At 43.4% G+C, this 18,796-nt stretch overlaps 1 protein-coding gene and 1 non-coding gene across 2 annotated transcripts; both read right to left on the minus strand.

Annotated features, from left to right (window-relative positions):
• Positions 1-3,072: 3,072 nt before the first annotated feature.
• ATP5F1A (ATP synthase F1 subunit alpha) lies at positions 3,073-16,962 on the minus strand. The gene is given in 12 exon segments (NM_001133374.1): positions 3,073-3,289; positions 3,431-3,581; positions 5,408-5,552; positions 5,682-5,789; positions 6,305-6,529; positions 6,638-6,789; positions 7,412-7,560; positions 8,881-9,047; positions 9,142-9,315; positions 11,002-11,171; positions 13,712-13,790; positions 16,861-16,962. Coding segments are annotated over 12 exon segments (1,662 nt in total). The 5' UTR covers positions 16,921-16,962; the 3' UTR covers positions 3,073-3,207.
• Positions 8,622-8,694, minus strand: TRNAK-CUU (transfer RNA lysine (anticodon CUU)). Its single transcript has one exon. It is a non-coding gene; the product is annotated as a tRNA-Lys (tRNA).
• Positions 16,963-18,796: the final 1,834 nt, after the last annotated feature.

Here is an 18,796-nt window from a genome sequence, read left to right on the forward strand (position 1 = left end):
GGCTCAAGTGATCCTCCCAAAGTGCTGAGATTACAGGCGTAAGCCACTGTGCCTGGGGTATCATATTCTTTAAAAATATCACAGCGGGGCCAGGCGCAGTGGCTCACGCCTGTAATCCCAGCACTTTGGGAGGTCAAGGCGGGTAGATCGTCTAAGGTCAGGAGTTCGAAACGAGCCTGGCCAACATGGTGAAACCCCGTCTCTACTAAAAACACAAAAATTAGCCAGGCATGGTGGTGCACACCTATAATCGGAGCTACTCAGGAGGCTGAGGTAGGAGAATCGCTTGAACCCAGGAGGCGGAGGTTGCAGTGAGCCGAGATTGCGCCATTGCACTCCAGCCTGGGCAACAAAAACGAAACTCCATCTCAAAAAAAAAAAAAAAATCACATCAGACCAGACCAGTAGTTAACATTTGGAATTTGATTTATAATGGACAAACATGGTTATCTTCATTTGAGAAGTTTATTGAGCATTTATGTGCCAGGAGTGGGCTACGAGATCCAGTCAACAAACAATACATAGTCCCAGTAATACATTAATTCCAATCCATTAGCCACTCAAAGTATTCTTCTCCAAAGTAGTAATCACCACTGACACTAGGTATAAATGCTCCAACAAGCCGGGCACAGTGGCTCACCCCTGTAATCCCAGCACTTTGGGAGGCCGGTGGACCACCTGAGGTCAGGAGTTTAAGACCAGCCTGACCAATATGGAGAAACCCCATCTCTACTAAAAATACAGAATTAGCCAGGCATGTTGGTGCATGCCTGTAATCCCAGCTACTCGGGAGCTTGAGGCAGGAGAATCGCTTGAACCCAGGAGGTGGTGGTTGTGGTGAGCCCAGATCGTGCCATTGCACTCCAGCCTGGGCAACGAGCGAAACTGTCTCAAAAAAAAAAAAAAAAAAAAAAAAACACGAAATGTGCAGAACCTTCTAACTAAAAGTAACTTCCTTATTCCAGAAAAGGAAAATGAGATCCAGAAGTTATTTCTCAAGTAGCTAGAAAGCAAGAGTCAAGATCAGAAATGACCAATTGCTATCGAGTTTAGTGTTCCTCTAAGTACTGAAAAGCACTTATGAGTACCTTAAGAACTCTCCCTTTCCTACCAAAGATATTGCAGCCCACATATGTAATATATTTTGACTTACTGGAGGCAGAGAGATGGATAAGAATGAAGTTGTGGTATAGCAAATCCCCATCAACAAAATAAAATGGCAAGGGAGGGGGAATCCTAGGAAAAATATTTTAGAACATGACCACGCACGACCCTTACAGACAAAAGCCTTTATAAATCAGTAAAAAAAAAAAAAAAAAAAAAATGGCCAGGCATGGTGGCTCATACCTGTAATCCCAGCACTTTGGGAAGCCAAGGCAGGCGGATCACAAGGTCAGGAGTTCGAGACCAGCCTGGCCAATATGGTGAAACCTCGTCTCTACTAAAAATACAAAAATTAGCAGGGCATGGTGGTGGGTGCCTGTAGTTCCAGCTTCTCGGGAGGCTGAGGCAGGAGAATCGCTTGAACCTGGAGGCAGAGGTTGCAGTGAGCCAAGATCAGGTCACTGCACTCCAAACTGGACGACAGAGGCTCCATCTCAAATAAATAAATAAATAAGCAAGCAAGTAAAAAAAATGTAACACAGTAAGAATGAGCAAAGCCTATGAAAAATTAAAAGTAAATAAATAAATAAATCAGTAGGCTGGGCATGGTGGCTCACACCTGTAATCCCAGCACTTTGGGAGGCTGAGGCAGGCAGATCACGAGGTCAGGAGCTCAAGAGCAGCATGGCCAACATGGTGAAACCCCACCTCTACTAAAAATACAAAACGTTAGCCAGGTGTGGTGGCATGCACCTGTGGTCCCAGCTAATTGGGAGGCTAAGGCAAGAGAATCGCTTGAACCCGGGAAGTGCAAGTTGCAGTGAGCTGAGATCATGCCACTGCTCTCCAGCCTAGGTGACAGAGCAAGATTCTGTCTCAAAAAAATAAATATCAGTAAAAAAAATTTTAACGCAGTAAGAATGAGCAAAGGCTATGAAAAGCTAGTAACAGAGGAAATAAAGTAACTGTTAAAATATTAAAAGATGGCCGGGTGTAGTAGTTCACACCTGTAATCCCAGCACTTTGGGAGACCAAGGCAGGAGGATTACTTGAGCCCAGGAGTTCATCATCAGCCTGGACAACATGGCAAGACCCTCTCTCTACAAAAAGTAGGAAAACTGGCTGGGCGTGGTGGTATGTGCCTGTAACCCCAGCTACTCAGGAGGCTGAGGTGGGAGAATCAATTGAACCCAGGTGGCAGAAGCTGCAGTGAGCTGAGATCACACCACTGTACTCCAGCCTGGGTGAGAGAGTTGGAGACCCTGTCACAAAACAAACAAAAGAGATATTGACAAGTTTTCATAATCCTATGCATTCTATCTTCTCAGCTTTTGTTCCCAGCAATTTTTTCATTTCCCTGAGAATTTTAACTATCCTATTATTTTCCTGCCTACAGTACCTCTTTTTGCAGGTACAAACTCTGGGCAGAAAAGCCAGCTACACTCTTAAGTATTGTCAGCCTGCCACATATATCCAGTTTAGGAATTTCTCTTAAACACAAAGTACTCTGGAAACTTACAAAGGAGCAGCCGGGCGTGGTGGCTCACACCTGTAATCCCAACACTGTGGGAGGCCAAGGCAGGTGGATCACTTGAGCTCAGGAGTTCGAGACCGGCCTCGCCAACATGGTGAAACCCCGTCTCTACTAAAAATACTAAAAAACTAGCCAGGCATGGTGGTGGGCACCTGTAATCCCAGCTACTCGGGAGGCTGAGGGAAGAGAATTGTTTGAACCCGGGAGACGGAGGTTGCAGTGGGCCAACAGTGCCACTGCACTCCAGCATCAGTGACAGAGTGAGACTCCGTCTCAAAGAAAAAAAAAAAAAAAAAAACTTACAAAGAGCTCAGCCTTGAATTATCTAGCCCAGTTGACTGTACCACTATTCAAGTAAAATAGATCAAGAAGCATGCTTACCAATTTCTCAATTTGATCTTGGTTTTAAAGAATAACACAAATGACAAAACAACTATGCGTTATGGAACCTTTATTTTTCATGTGATTTCTGTACATAAGGAGTATGAGAGTAACCCTTTTACAAATGGAACTAATTTACTAGAACAATGACAAAACTGAACTGGTATTTGATGTGAATCCACAGGAGTTTAAGCTTCAAATCCAGCCAAGAAGTTTGTTACAATCTCTTTCAGCTTTGCATCTGATTGTTCTGAGATCTTTCCATCAGCCCTATTTGGAAATAAAAGCAGGTCATTAAGTTCTGACCTGGAAAAAATTTTAATAACTAGCCTAACTACAGATTTGAAAATAATTTTAACTTCATATCTTAAACATAACTTTACAAAAAGATGCCAACAACTGCATTCATACCTGATAGTGCCCAACAAGGCTTGGTGCTGGCTGACGACATGAGACAAGAAAGCATTCTCAAACTTTGTAATCTTGCTGGGCTCCAGTTTATCAAGATACCCCCTTACACCCGCATAGATAACAGCCACTTGTTCTTCAATAGCCATGGGAGCTGAAAAGATACAAAAAGAATGCCAAGTGAGTTGCTCAAAGAAATGAATGCCATGTTACCAAGGTCAGGAAAACTTACTTTTTCTCCAATTCCTAACATGTCCCTGTAAATTATCTATTCTTCACAATCTCAGTGACCTAGAACTCCACTTAATAATCCTTCCTCCCTCCCCCAACAGAAAACAGTTATTTCTTATATTTTCAAGGCTTGAGGTATAATCTTTCGGTATAGTCCATAAGCACTGTTTATAATCTGACAGTGTTAATACTGTTTTGGGTATAAATATTTTGCTGAAATCACTTGACAAAATAAAAACATATTAACCTTCTTTTAAATCTGCCAAATTACACATTCATATAGCCAAGTAGGGGAGGGGAATCTAACAGGCCTTAATTCCTGAAAGGAAGACATTAAATATACTTAAGTTTTCCTGGTTGTGAAGCCCCTATCATTTACATTCAAATGATAATAAGAAATGTAGTTTGGGCCAGGCGCAGTAACTCACACCTGTAATCCCAGCACTTTGGTACTCTGAGGCGGGTGGACCACTTAAGGTCAGGGGTTTGAGACCAGCCTGGCCAAAATGGTAGAGGTTTTACTTTCTACTAAAAATATACTCCAGCCTGGGTGACAGAAGGAGACTCTGTATAAAAAAAAAAAAAAAAAAAAAAAAAAGAAAGGTAGTTTGGGGCCAGGCATAGTGGCTCATGCCTATAATACCAGCACTTTGAGAGGTGGGAAGATGCCATGAGGCCAGGAGGTCAAGACCAGCCTGGGCAATATAGTGAGACCTTGTCTCTACAAAATATAAAAAAATCAGCCAGGCATCGTAGTGCGTGCCCGTAGTCCTAGCTACTCAGGAAGCTAAGGATGCAGGACTGCTTGAGCCCAGAAGTTCAAGGCTGCAGTGAGCTATGATGGCACCACTGCACTCCAGCCTGGATGACACAGCAAGACACTGTCTCTCTTTAAAAAACAAAATACAGGGCCGGGCACAGTGGCTCATGCCTGTAATCCCAGCACTTTGGGAGGCTGAGGCAGGGTGGATTGCTTGAGGTCAGGAGTTCGAGACCAGCCTGGCCAACATGGTGAAACCCTGTCTCTACTAAAAATACAAAAATTAGCCGGGCGTGGTGGCTCACACCTGTAATCTGAGCTACTCAAGAGACTGAGGCAGAAGAATCGCGTGAATCCGGGAGGTGGAGGTTGCAGTGAGCCAAGGTCGCACCGTTGCACTTCAGCCTAAGCCACAAGAACGAAACTTCGTCTCAAAAAAAAAAAAAAAATCAAAAATCAAAAAACAAATGTTACGATGCAGCCATAAAAAATGATGAGTTCATGTCCTTTGTAGGGACATGGATGAAATTGGAAATCATCATTCTCAGTAAACTGTCGCAAGGACAAAAAACCAAACACCGCATGTTCTCACTCATAGATGGGAATTGAACAATGAGAACACATGGACACAGGAAGGGGAACATCACACTCTGGGGACTGTTGTGGGGTGGGGGGGAGGGGGGAGGGATAGCATTAGGAGATATACCTAATGCTAAATGATGAGTTAATGGGTACAGCACACCAGCATGGCACATGTATACATATGTAACAAACCTGCACATTGTGCACATGTACCCTAAAACTTAAAGTATAAAATAATAATAATAAAAAAAACAAACTAATGTAGTTTAAGTAAAAGTGCCTTTGATGAAAGATAACAGGTAACACAACACATAGTACAGGCCATGATATGTGGTGTAGCTCTGTAAGTCTGGGAAGACGTTGATACACAATAGGACCCTGACCAAATGAAGAAAAGAACAACTCACAATACTGTCCTTGCTTCAGCAACTCAGTTAGACGCACGCCACGACTCAAAAGTTGTTGAGTGGCAGCATCGAGGTCAGAACCGAACTGGGCAAAAGCAGCAACCTCACGATACTGAGCCAATTCCAGCTTCATAGTACCTGCCACCTGAAATACAGAAATTACTGTACTGTAACTCAATGACATAGAGCACTATACAAATATAGTTAATATATTAATACCTTAAGATGCTAATCTAATGATAGCCCCCTTCCTGCCAAAGTGATGCAAAATTACCTGCTTCATAGCCCTGGTTTGGGCAGCGGATCCGACACGAGACACAGACAGACCAACGTTAATTGCAGGGCGGATACCTTTGTAGAACAATTCTGTTTCCAAGAAGATCTATAATGTAAGGAAATACGCACACTAGCAAGCTTCAAGTAAGAAATCAACTATCTTCAAATTTAAGTCATTATGCCAAAAAGCTGAAACTCAAAACCTAACAATGCGAAACATCAGTCCCCCAAATCTTTCACGACCTGAACTGACCTGTATATTTTATTGCTGCAATTAGATGTGCATGAGATGAGAAAAAAACATAATAGGCAACATATTTATACTGAAATATATACAAATGAAGTGATATAATTTCTATTTGATTCAAAATTATCTAGAAGGGAGAACAGTAGTGGTTAAAAATGAAACAAGAATGAAACACACTACTCTATGAAGTAACTGGGTGACAGATACATGGGGTTTCCTATGCCATTCTCCTAACTTTTCTATGTATTTGAAATTTTCCATGATAAAAAGTAGAATGCATTTAGCAAATCAGTTAATATACCATTAGTCTCAACCAATGCCTTAGAATTATCCAAATCTTTTTTTCACATGTATTTTAATCATTAAAATAATACCTGTCCATCAGTGATGGAAATGACATTTGTTGGAATGTAAGCAGACACATCACCAGCCTGTGTTTCTATGACTGGCAAAGCAGTCAAGGAGCCACCACCAAAAGCATCGTTCATTTTGGCTGCTCTCTCCAGCAACCGGGAGTGTAGGTAGAACACATCACCAGGATAGGCCTCACGACCAGGGGGTCGGCGGAGCAACAGAGACATCTGACGGTAAGCAACAGCCTATGGTACAGAACAGGTTTGTGAAGTTAACCTATTAAATAGAAGTTGCATATGTGAACTTTCACTTCAGTACAAATAAATGGACTCTAAAAATATATTTCCTTTGACCTGTTTGGATAAGTCGTCATAGATGATCAAAGCATGTTTGCCATTGTCTCTAAAATACTCTCCCATGGAACAGCCAGAGTAAGGAGCCAGGTACTGAAGTGGGGCAGCATCTGAGGCCGTAGCTGACACCACAATGGTGTACTTCATGGCATCTGAGGAGAAAATACATTTTACGTTTTACAATTTTATCAATATTGTGATTTTAAATTGGAGGCTACTATAAAAATTACCCAAGTGCTAAAAATATTTACTATTAAGAGTTAATCAGGCCAGGCGCAGTGGCTCATGCCTGTAATCCCAGCACTTTGGGAGGCCTAGGCGGGTGATCACCTGAGGTTAGGAGTTCGAGACCAGCCTGACCAATATGAGGAAACTCTGTCTCTACTAAAAACACAAAAATTAGCCGGACGTGGTGGCATGCACCTGTAATCCCAGCTACTCGGGAGGCTGAGACAGGAGAATCACTTGAACCCAGGAGACAGAGGTTGCAGTGAGCTGAGATCGTGCCATTGCACTCCAGGCTGGGCAACAAGAGTGAAACTCTGTCTCAAACAACAAAAAGAGTTAATCAGAATCTAACAGCTTCCACTTTAAAGAAACAACAAAACCTTTAAATGTATTACTGTTTTACATTATTTTACTTACTGATTTGTATTAAAAAGTTCAGCTCATTAGGGAGTAATTAAAATATGCCTTCATTAAGTAGAAGTTATTCTACAATTAGCAGCAACGGGACTTAAGATAACAGCAATGGGACTAAATTTCTTGTAATACCTGCATCTGTAAGTCTCTTCACCAACTGGGCAACAGTGGATCTCTTTTGACCAATAGCAACATAGATACAGTACAGCTTCTTCTTTTCATCAGATCCATCATTGAAACGTTTCTGGTTAATGATTGTGTCAATGGCAATTGAGGTTTTCCTTTAAAAAGAGAAAGTGAATATAAATCTTCCTAAACTTAAAAGGACTTCCCTGTGGGGGAAAGAAAGGCAGATCAGACTGTTACTGTGTCTATGAAGAAGAAGACATAAGAAACTCCATTTTGTTCTGTACTAAGAAAAATTCTTCTGCCTTGAGATGCTGTTAATCTGTAACGTAACCATAGCCCCAACCCTGTGCTCACAGAAACATGTGCTGTGTTGACTTAAGATTTAATGGATTTAGGGCTGTGCAGGATGTGCTTTGGTAAAAATATGTTTGCAGGCAGTATACTTTGTAAAAGTCATCGCCATTCTCCAGTCTCGAGTTCCCAGGGACACAATGCACTGTGGAAGGCATCGGGGACCTCTGCCAAAGAAAGCCTGGGTATTGTCCAAGGTTTCTCCCCATTGAGATAGCCTGAGATATGGCCTCGTGGGAAAGGAAAGACCTGACCATCCCCAAGCCCAATACCTGTGAAGGGTCTGTGCTGAGGAGGATTAGTGAAAGAGGAAAGCCTCTTTGCAGTTGAGATAAGAGGAAGGCATCTGTCTCCTGCTCATCCCTGGGAATGGAATGTCTTGGTGTAAAACCCGATCGTACATTCTATTTACTGAGAGAGGGGAAAACCATCTTATGGCTGGAGGTAAGACATGCTGGTGGCGAGACATGCTGGTGGCAATACTGCTCTTTACTGCACTGAGATGTTTGTGTAAAGTCAAACATAAATCTGGCCTACATGCACATCGAGGCACAGCACCTTTCCTTAAACTTATTTATGACACAGAGACCTTTGCTCACGTTTTCCTGCTGACCCTCTCCCCACCATTACCCTATAGTCCTGCCACATCCCCCTCACCAAGATAGTAGAGATAGTGATCAATAAATACTGAGGGAACTCAGAGACCAGTGCTGGCGTGGGTCCTCTGTATGAGCACCAGTCCCCTGGGCCCACTGTTCTTTCTCTATACTCTGTCTCTGTGTCTTATTTCTTTTCTCAGTCTCTCATCCCACCTGACGAGAAATACCCACAGGTGTGGAGGGGGCTGGCTCCCTTCATCTGGCGCCCAACGTGGGGCTCAAACCCACGACCCTGGGATTAAGAGTCCCATGCTCTACCGACTGAGCTAGCTCATCCTACCTGACGAGAAATACCCACAAGTGTGGAGGGGCTGGCCCCCTTCACTTACCAGCTAAAATCTTACTATTAATCCTCATATTAGATTCTAATGTTCCCATTACCATTTACCATTCCAAGACTAAAAAGTAATCCTTCCATTGAGCAAATTTTAGTTAGAACTTTTAATATGCTTGAGTCTTTACCCAGTCTGTCGGTCACCAATAATCAGCTCACGCTGACCACGACCAATTGGCACCAAGCTATCCACAGCCTTAATGCCAGTCTGCATTGGTTCCCGCACTGAAATTCGAGGAATGATACCAGGGGCTTTCAGACCAACTCGCCTACGGGTCTTGGAACTGATTGGACCCTGTTAAAAAAATAAAAAGAAAAACCCTAAGCATTTCTTAGGGTTTTGATGTTTGTTAGAAGCTGCAACTATATCTAATGAACATTAAACCTACCTTTCCGTCAATAGCATTACCAAGGGCATCAACTACACGACCCAACAGCTCCTCACCAACTGGAACGTCCACAATGGCTCCTGTCCTCTTCACTATATCTCCTTCCTTAATTAGTTTATCATTTCCAAACACGACAACACCAACATTGTCAGGTTCCAAGTTCAAGGACATACCCTGCACAAAAGACACAAATGAACATCAATGAAGCTCAATGGGCACTCCTCCCCATACACCAATACTACATAAGAAAATAGCCAGGCGGAAAAGCAGTATTGTCCTTTTCACCTAGTTTATTCTTGAGTACTTTTCCAACTAACAAACAACCCTCTCTGATTAAGACTTTTAAAATAGCAACATGTTCCCTTGAATAATCTCAGGACAGCACGTTGATAAGCCTAATATGCTCACTATCATATCCTCAAATAACTACTACAGAAGCAAAGAAACTGGACAGGTTAATAAGCCTTTTTCCACTGCATTTTCTTTGGCAATGACTCTTGGGCTAGGTGATCAGTATGAAATAAAATGATGAAGGCCAAACGGAAATCTTAAGACAAATTTGATTATCATCTTATTTATGTGTGAGAAGCTCCATAAACAGTTCCAAAAATTAATCAAAACCTGTACTCTTCGAGTTAGTAGAAAGTGAAATTAAAAGCTACCTAACTGTAACCAATCAAATACAAATTTTCGTAACAGCACCAAATCACCTCTCATCATTGCAACTATATTTTAGATCCTTAAATCATGTCTGAAGCAAAAAGGCTATACCAGGAATAGTCTGGTCAGTAATGAAAACTCTGGAGAAGTACTTGGAGTATAATGGAATATCATTACAGATCCAAAAACTTTAACCTACATCTCTGATGTTCAATACAGCATCCACTAACCACATGTGGCTATTTAAATTTGTCAAATTTAAAAGATTAAAAATTCAGTTCCTGTCACACTAGCCACATTTTACATGATTAATAGTGATAGTATAGTAGGTACCATATTAAACAGCACAGATGTATTCTCATCACTGCAGAATACTATGTATTTTCAACACTATTGGACAGTACTGTTCTAGACACTTGAATTTGAAAAGCTAAAAGGGGAACTCAGAATTAATCTGTTTCAACCTCACCTTTCAAAGATAAATACTGTATATTGAAGATACTAAATTGGCCAGTGTCTTACAGCTAATGATAACTTTGGGCTCTGTAATCAGTCTTCCACATCAAGTGGCTCTTTTTCTGTAGTAGACATTAGCAAGAGTATCAAGACTATCTTTTCCCATATCAGTGTGCCTACTAGACAGTTCTACTCTTTCTAGTTTATCCAGATGTCATCCTCTGCTTTCCCTAACTCCTACAACTTATTTCTCATACCCTGACAGATGAGGCTCAACCCAATACAAAGTAAACTTACATCATTAGAGAGCTTCTGATTAGCTACACCAAAACTCACCTTTGAACAACAGGTCTACTCACTAGAAATACAAAGTGACGGACTTCCAACTTTCCATCAGAAAAATTTTGTTGAAAGTTATCAAATGCTTTGCTTTTGTATAAAATAATCTTAACAGCAAGATAGAACAGACTTCAACTGCTTGGATTTGGGGTAAAAGTTTACTCAATTTTATATTTTGGAGCCAGTGGCTACAAGTTATGTATAAATCAGTCCCTAGAGTAAAAAAACCTGGCTAATTCAAACCCTTAAGTTTATTCTCTTTACAATCTATGACAATAACAAGAAAAAAATCTAAGGCAAATTGAGACAAAGTTTTTTAAAAATCTGATACAATCTTTGAATCGCTAAATGAATAACTGAGAAGACTTAGATGCTAAAACACTAAAATCTTATTTTATAATTTACCTTTAGGCCTGAAGAAAACTCTACCATTTCTTCTGCTTGAACATTCCTCAGCCCATGTACGCGGGCAATACCATCACCAATACTTAAGACACGCCCAGTTTCTTCAAGGTCAACAGAGGTATCAGCTCCAAGAATACGCTCTTCAAGAATAGAGGACATCTCAGCAGTCCCTATGGAAGACAATTCAATTCAATTAAAAAAATAATCTGGACCAGGCGCAGTGGCTCACACCTGTAATCCCAGCACTTTGGGAGGCTGAGGTGGGCAGATCACCTGAGGTCGGGCGTTTGAGACCAGCCTGACCAACATAGACAACCCCGTCTCTACTAAAAATACAAAATTAACTGGGCATGGTGGCGCATGCCTGTAATCCCAGCTACTCGGGAGGCGGAGGCTGAGGCAGAAGAATTGCTTGAACCCGGGAGGCGGAGGTTGCAGTGAGCTGAAATCACGCCATTGCACTCAAGCCTGGGCAACAAGGGCAAAAACTCTGTCTCAAAATAATAATAATAATAGTAATAACAATAATAATAATAATAATCTGGTCCTCAAATCTTTTCAAAGCCCATTTCTCAACAACAAAAAACTAGTTTTGTGATCATAATAATCAAAATATATTCTACAGACCCGGCACAGTGGCTCATGCTAGCCACCGTGGTAATGCTAGCACTTTAGGAGGCCGAAGCAGGCAGATCACTTGAGGTTAGGAGTTCGAGACTAGCCTGGCCAACATGGTGAAACCCCATCTCCACTAAAAATAAAAAAAAAATGAGCCGGGCATGGGCATGCCTGTAGTCCCAGCAACTCAGGAGGCTGAGGCAGGAGAACTGCTTGAACCTGGGAGGTGGAGGTCACGGTAAGCCGAGATTGTGTCACTGCACTCCAGCATAGGGGACAGAGTGAGACTATCTCAAAAAAAAAAAAAAAAAAAATTATATATATGTACATAAAATCTACAATGTAACATGAGATTCTATTTTTAAAAGCTATGAAAATAAAACCAAGTGATTAAGGAAAAAAAAAATCTTCACAAAACAAAGGTAAACCAGACAAGAAGCTAATCAAATTAAGTAAAACCCTTAAAATAAATGTTCTCCTTTAATTTCTAAGTGATCTGTAACTATGTTAAAACCTCAATTTTTGGCTAAATTCAAGAAACACATATTTTAAAAACCAACTGTTGGCCTGGCGCGGTAGATCATGCCTGTAAAACCAGCACTTTGGGATGCCAAAGGAGGTGGAATCACTTGAGGCCAGGAGTTCGAGACCAGCCTGGGCAACATGGTAAAACCCCCATCTCTACTAAAAACACAAAAATCTGCCGGGCATGGTGGTGCATGCCTGTAATCCCAGCTACTTGGGTGACTGAGGCACGAGAATCACTTGAACCTGGGAGGTGGAGGTTACAGTGAGCTGAGATGGCACAACGGCACTCCAGCCTGGGCAACAGAGTCTCAAAAAAAAGGAGGCCGCGCACGGTGCCTCATGCCTGTAATCCCACCACTTTGGGAGGCCAAAGCAGGCAGATCACCTGAGGTCAGGAGTTCGAGACCAGCCTGGCTAACATGGTGAAACCCTGTCTCTACTAAAAATACAAAAATTAGCTGGGAGTGGTGATGGGCACCTGTAGTCCCAGCTACTCAGGAGGCTGAGGCAGGAGAATAACTTGAACCCAGGAGGCAGAGGCTGCAGTAGCCCAGATTGTGCCACTGCACTCCAGCATGGGAAACAAGAGCAAAACTCCATCAAAAAAAAAAAAAAAAAAAAGAAAAAAGAAAAACATATATGCTGCATGTGTGGGTGTGTGTGTACACATACACACACACATATATATACACACACACTCTCACATATATATTTAACCTTTATTTTAAAAGTCCAAATACTCATCTCCAAAGAAATTCCCCAACTTATAGTGTCTTCCTATGTTCACCTCCCCACTTCTCTACCGCATCTGTAATGTGCAAGTTCACAGACTGCCAAATATCTAGTAGCTACTGCCTTTGAAAAATAAAACCTATCAGTGGACGGGCACGGTGGCTCACGCCTTTAATCCCAGCCCTTTGGGAGGCCGAGGCAGGCAGATCACGAGGTCAGGAGACCGAGACCATCCTAGCCAACATGGTGAAACCTCGTCTCCACTAAAATACAAAAAATTAGCCGGGTGTGGTGGTGCATGCCTGTAGTCCTAGCTATTCGGGAGGCTGAGGCAGTGAAATTGCTCGAACTCAGGAGGCGGAGGTTGCAGTGAGCCGAGGTCACGCCACCGCACTCCAGCCTGGTGACAGAGCAAGATTCTGTCTCAAAAAAAAAGAAAAAGAAAACCTATCAATAAGAACTTACATTTTTTTCTAATGCTTTTTAGAAAAGGAAAAAAGAAGTCTTTCAGAGGTCAGAAAGATTCCATTACCTAGTATAGGTTCTTTCTGTTTCTACCCACGGGCCATTATCAGAACAAAGAAGCCGTACTACTATCAAAAGAAAAATATGTAACAGTAGTTCATTTGACTATAACAAGAGAACCATGACAGGGCTAAATGGCACATTATGGTTTAAGAACCTGAGAGTCTATACAAACTAGAGAAAAAACTAACAAATGAAAAACAACTCACAACAGTTACATGATGTATATAATTTATATCTTAATCTAGTGTGATAATTTATATCTTCATCTAGTAAGGGCGGTGTAGACTGAGAAATAATAACTTACCAGTCTTCTGAAGATGAGTGTTAGAGGCATGGAAGTTCCTTGCAGCAATGAAAGATGAACCCAAAGCATTTCTGGAGACCTAGTGCAAAAGCATTCTTAAAAATTTGATTTTTAATAAAGCCTTTATAAAACTGACAAGCTTAAACAAACGCCAGCTTAGTGTGATCAAAGTACTGGTGAAAATACTAATTACATATAAAGCATTTTGTTTAAAATGTCAAATGGAAAAGTAGCTTTTGACAGATGTGAAAACCTTTTATACAGCTCCTAGTACACGGTAAACACTCGCATATTTTTAAAATGCAGTCTGTACTTTATTGTTTTTTTGAGACGGCTCACTGCATCCTCCACCTACGGGTCTCAAGCGATTCTCAGCCTCCCGAGTAGCTGGGACTACAGGGGCGCACCACCTCCACCAGGTTAATTTTTTATATTTTTGGTAGAGACGGGGTTTCACCATGCTGCCCAGGCTGGTCTCCAACTCCTGACCTCAACAAGTGATCCACCCGCCTTGGCCTCCCCAAGTTCTGGGATTACAGGTGTGAGCACCGCACCCGGCTTATTTTTTTTCTTTTTTTGGGACAGGGTCTCACTCTGTCACCCAGGCCAGAGTGCAGTGGCTCAATCAATGCTCACTACAGCCTCGACTTCCTGGGCTCAGGTGATCCTCCCACCTCAGCCTCCCCAGTAGGTGGGACCACAGGAGTGTACCACCCGGCCAGGCTAATTTTTGTACTTTTTTTTTTTTTAGAGACAGATTTCACCATATTGCCCAGACTGGGCAGTAAATAAATAAATAAATAAATAAATACACACACAGAGACTAGGCAGTAAATAAATAAATAAATACACACACACACACACACACACACACATTTTTTTTAAACTTCTGAGACGGAGTCTCATTCTGTCACCCAAGCTGGAGTGCAGTGGCACGAACTTGGCTCACTGTAACCTCCACCTCCCAGGTTCAAGCGATTCTCGTGCCTCAGCCTCCTGAGTAGCTGGGACTACAGGCGATGACCACCAAGCCCGGCTAATTTTCGTATTTTTAGTAGAGACAGGGTTTCGCCATGTTGGCGACTTCAGCTGATCCACCCACCTTGGCCTCCCAAAGTGCTGGAATTACAGGCGTGAGCCACTGCGCCCGGCCTGGCAGTCAGTATTTTAAAAAGCAACTGCTGGTGGGGCACGGTGGCTCATAACTGTAATCCCAGCACTTTGGGAGGCCAAGGCGGGCGGATTACCTAAGGTCAGGAGTTGGAGACCAGCCTGACCAACAAACATGGAGAAACCCCGTGTCTACTAGAAATACGAAATTAGCTGGGCGTGGTGGCACATGCCTGTAATCCCAGCAACTCGGAAAGCTGAGGCAGGAGAATCGCTTGAATCTGGGAGGCGGAGGTTGTGGTGAGCCAAGATCGCGCCATTGCAATCCAGCCTGGGCAACAAGAGCAAAACTCCATCTAAAAAAAAAAAAAAAAAAAAAGCAACTGTTAACAAAATATAAGTGTCTTTCCCTTTAAAGGTACCCAACTTTTATTATTTTGACTTTAGATGTATTTTAATGGAGTTGCAGGAATTCTAAGATAAACGGCTTCCTACAAGGGGCAAAACTCAAAGTATTTCCAATTTTACTTTAAAAAAAAAAAAAAAACCCAACAACAACAAGCGGCCGGGCACGACGGCTCATGCCTGTAATCCCAACACTTTAGAAGGCCGAGGCGGGCGGATCACGTGAGGTCAGGAGTTCAAGACCAGCCTAGACAACATGGTGAAACCCCGTCTCTACGAAAAACTACAAAAAGTAGCAGGGCATGACGGCGGGTGCCTGTAATCCCAGCTACTTGGGAGGCTGAGGTGGGAGAATCACTTGATCCCGGGAAGCGGTGGTTGCAGTGGGCGGAGATCACGCCACTGCACTCCAGCCTGGGCGACTGAGCGAGACACCATCTCAAAAAAACAAAAACAAAACTAAAAAAAAAAGCAAACAAAAACTGAATAAATGCTACAGTTAGATTAGAAACTAAGAGTTGTGGCATGTGAACTCATTTTACTCTCTCAACAAATCCTGCAGCCACCTGGAACTTCCTTCAGTTTCTCCTTCCTTCAAGTTGTAATACTGCTACTGGTCACTGTCAATTCTGAAGCCTCTACCTTCCATAGGAGCTAGATGAAAACCGTTAAAAATGCTTTTTGTTAACAGAAAACCAAGATGCTACCAGCGGTTGTTAAGGTAGCAAAACAGCCAACATGTTTATTTCACCTTTCAAATTGAGATTACTTTTAAAACAAAAAAAAAGTGTCAGTGTCAATGCGTTTACTGAAATGTTAGTTTCAAGGGAAACAACGAAGAGCATTAACCCTCACAGCCATTTTCCAACCTTGTTCTCTTTTACTTGAATTCTCAATCACTAAAAATTACTCAAAACCAGGTGGAAAACTCAAGGATAAATTCTTTAAACACGTCCAAGTACCACAAAGCACACTCTCTGCAGGAGAAACAATTTAGAAACCAGGTTCACTGCTGTCACAGCGCTGGCCACATGAAATGGTTCTTTGCACCTGCACGATGTTTTCACGGTCGTTTCGTATTCAGCACTAAGAGAAAACCTCCTTAAGTATCCCAAAAACCACCTTCATTTATTCCTTTCCACTAAACTGAGCTCCAGGCAGAGGTGAAATGCTGGGGCCTGCTGACCTTCACACAATGTCAGACTCCCCTGAGTAGCTTCAACAAGAGCTGACAGAGGTTTTCTGACCTTCAGCGGGACGCGACCCTAAGAATCGAAAGAGAGAAACCTCACCGATTCGGAACAGGCCTCGGAGAGCTAGCGCCCAAGCCCTGACCTTCACCCAAGACCCCCCTTCTCGGGCCGCTGTCAGCCGAAGACAGGAATCTTGAGACCCTGTCTCTAGACACCATCGCGTTCACTGTCTGCCCTGTACCATTCTGCCTCACTCTGCGCAGGTGCCGAGCAAAAGGGCACCTCTGTCGCCTGCTCTGTCCAGTCCGAGCAGCCACAGGTGCAAGATGGCGGCATCCGCCACAGCCCCTCGCCCTCCTGCAGAAAGAGCGCCCGAGCCGGCGCACCACCACCCTGCAGCCCCACCCGGCCGCCTCCACCATGCCGGCCCTCGGTGCTCACCAGTCCGGCCCGCCGAGGGAGGGCGCGGACCACGGCCGCAGCAACTCGCACGGACAGCATCTTTGCAGTTACTCCGCAGGCGGCACCTCTGCAACCACAGCCTCCGGACTGACTGGGACAAAATGGCCGAGCCGCAAAAAAGGTCAAGGCAGCCGGCCCACCTGACCCGGAAGTACTGCCCCTCGCGTTCACCCACCCCTCCCCCGCCCCCGCCGCCACTCTGCATTTTTTGGCAGGTTACTTATTTTTTAAGTAACATTTTTAAGTTTAAACCTCAAAATGAATGATTAGATATATTCCAGCTTTGATCCTGGCATTCGTTATAAATTTATTTTGGTCTTTTGAGTCGACCTTGTGGTTGCCCCGGGTGACCACGTGGTAGCGGAACCTGCTAAGCAGCAGTTCCCAGGCTCCATCCGGTGCTAGAGGCTGAGAGCCTCACCCGTCTGGGGGCGCTGCTGTCTTGAGGACCAGGGCGATTAATAGTGTCGGTAGTCTTAGACCGTGGTTTAGCAACAGTGAACAGCTAAACCCCGGGACTGGCCACCAGCAGGGAGCCTCCCACGGAGCCCGTGAATCTGCAGGTCGCTAGCCCCACCTCAGACCCTCTGAGTCGAAAATTTGGGGCAATCTGAATTTTTAACAAACACCCGCACCGTTCCAGGTGATTTGATCTGCGCTTAGGTTAAAGATTCCCAGCTTTTTTAGATTCATTCTAAAAGAATCCTGTCAGTGAATTAGAGCAAACTGTTTAAAAATCCTGATAACCGGGGGAGGGAGAGCATCAATATAAATAGCTAATACATGCGGAGCTTAATTCCTAGGTGATGGGATGATAATTACAGCAAACCACCATGGCGCACATTTACCTATGTAACAAACCTGCACGTCCTGGACATGTATCCCGGGACTTTAAATTTAAAAAATATATATCAACAATCACAAGGAGGCCTAGAAGAGTCATTGCCAATCCTACTGAGAATTGTCCAGAATCAGAAGTCTTACACCAGGACAGGACAAGGACTCACTTTTTCCTCTGCCAACATCTAGTTTCATGCCATTGGGAACTCTACTTCTTCATCTGGAGTCAAAGGGAGATGATGAAAAAACACTTTCTATGCTTACCCAGATGGGCTTTTTTTTTTTCTCCACAGAATTACCATAGTGAGATTTTTGTGATATATGCAGGATTTGTGTGTGTGTGTGATGCTGGTTATTATGTCATAGTGGACACTTATTAACGTTGCCTTCACTTTTCTTTTTTTTTATTTATTTTATTTTATTTAAGACAGGGTCTCACTCTGTTGCCCAGGAAAGAGTGCAGTGGGTTTATCACCATTCATTGCAGCCTCGAACTCCTGGGCTCAAGCAATCCTCCCACCTCAGCCTGCACCCCTGGGGTCCCACCACCATGCCTGGCTAATTTTTTTGTAAAGACGGCGGCGGTGGGCAGGGCGGCAGGGGGAGGTCTCACTATGTTGCCCAGGCTGGTCTCTAACTCCTGGCTTCAAGTGATCCTTCCTCCTCAGCCTCTGCGCCTGGCCCACTTTTCACTATTTGGAGAAGCATTTTCAGCTCCATCCCCCAAATCCTGGCTTACACCTAAAACCTGAATTTTAGTGAGGCAAATAAATATCCGGGCTACCAGGGTCATCTCCTGAAACATGGCTTATAAACACGTGATTAGCCATCCTTTTCTCTAGTATTCTACTAACTTTTTAAGTTAAGCCATGGGGAAATAAAGCAACAGTTCTCCTGGGAGTCAGGGGTACAAAAAGGCTGTCCAAGCCGGGCGCGGTGGCTCACGCCTGTAATCCCAGCACTTTGGGAGGCCGAGGCGGGTGGATCACCTGAGGTCAGGAGTTCGAGACCAGCTCGGCCAACATGGCAAAACCCCATCTCTACTAAACAAAAATTAGCCAGGCATGGGGGCGGG

This window comes from Pongo abelii, chromosome 17 (genome assembly GCF_028885655.2).
Source record: "Pongo abelii isolate AG06213 chromosome 17, NHGRI_mPonAbe1-v2.0_pri, whole genome shotgun sequence".
NCBI classification, from domain to species: domain Eukaryota; kingdom Metazoa; phylum Chordata; class Mammalia; order Primates; family Hominidae; genus Pongo; species Pongo abelii.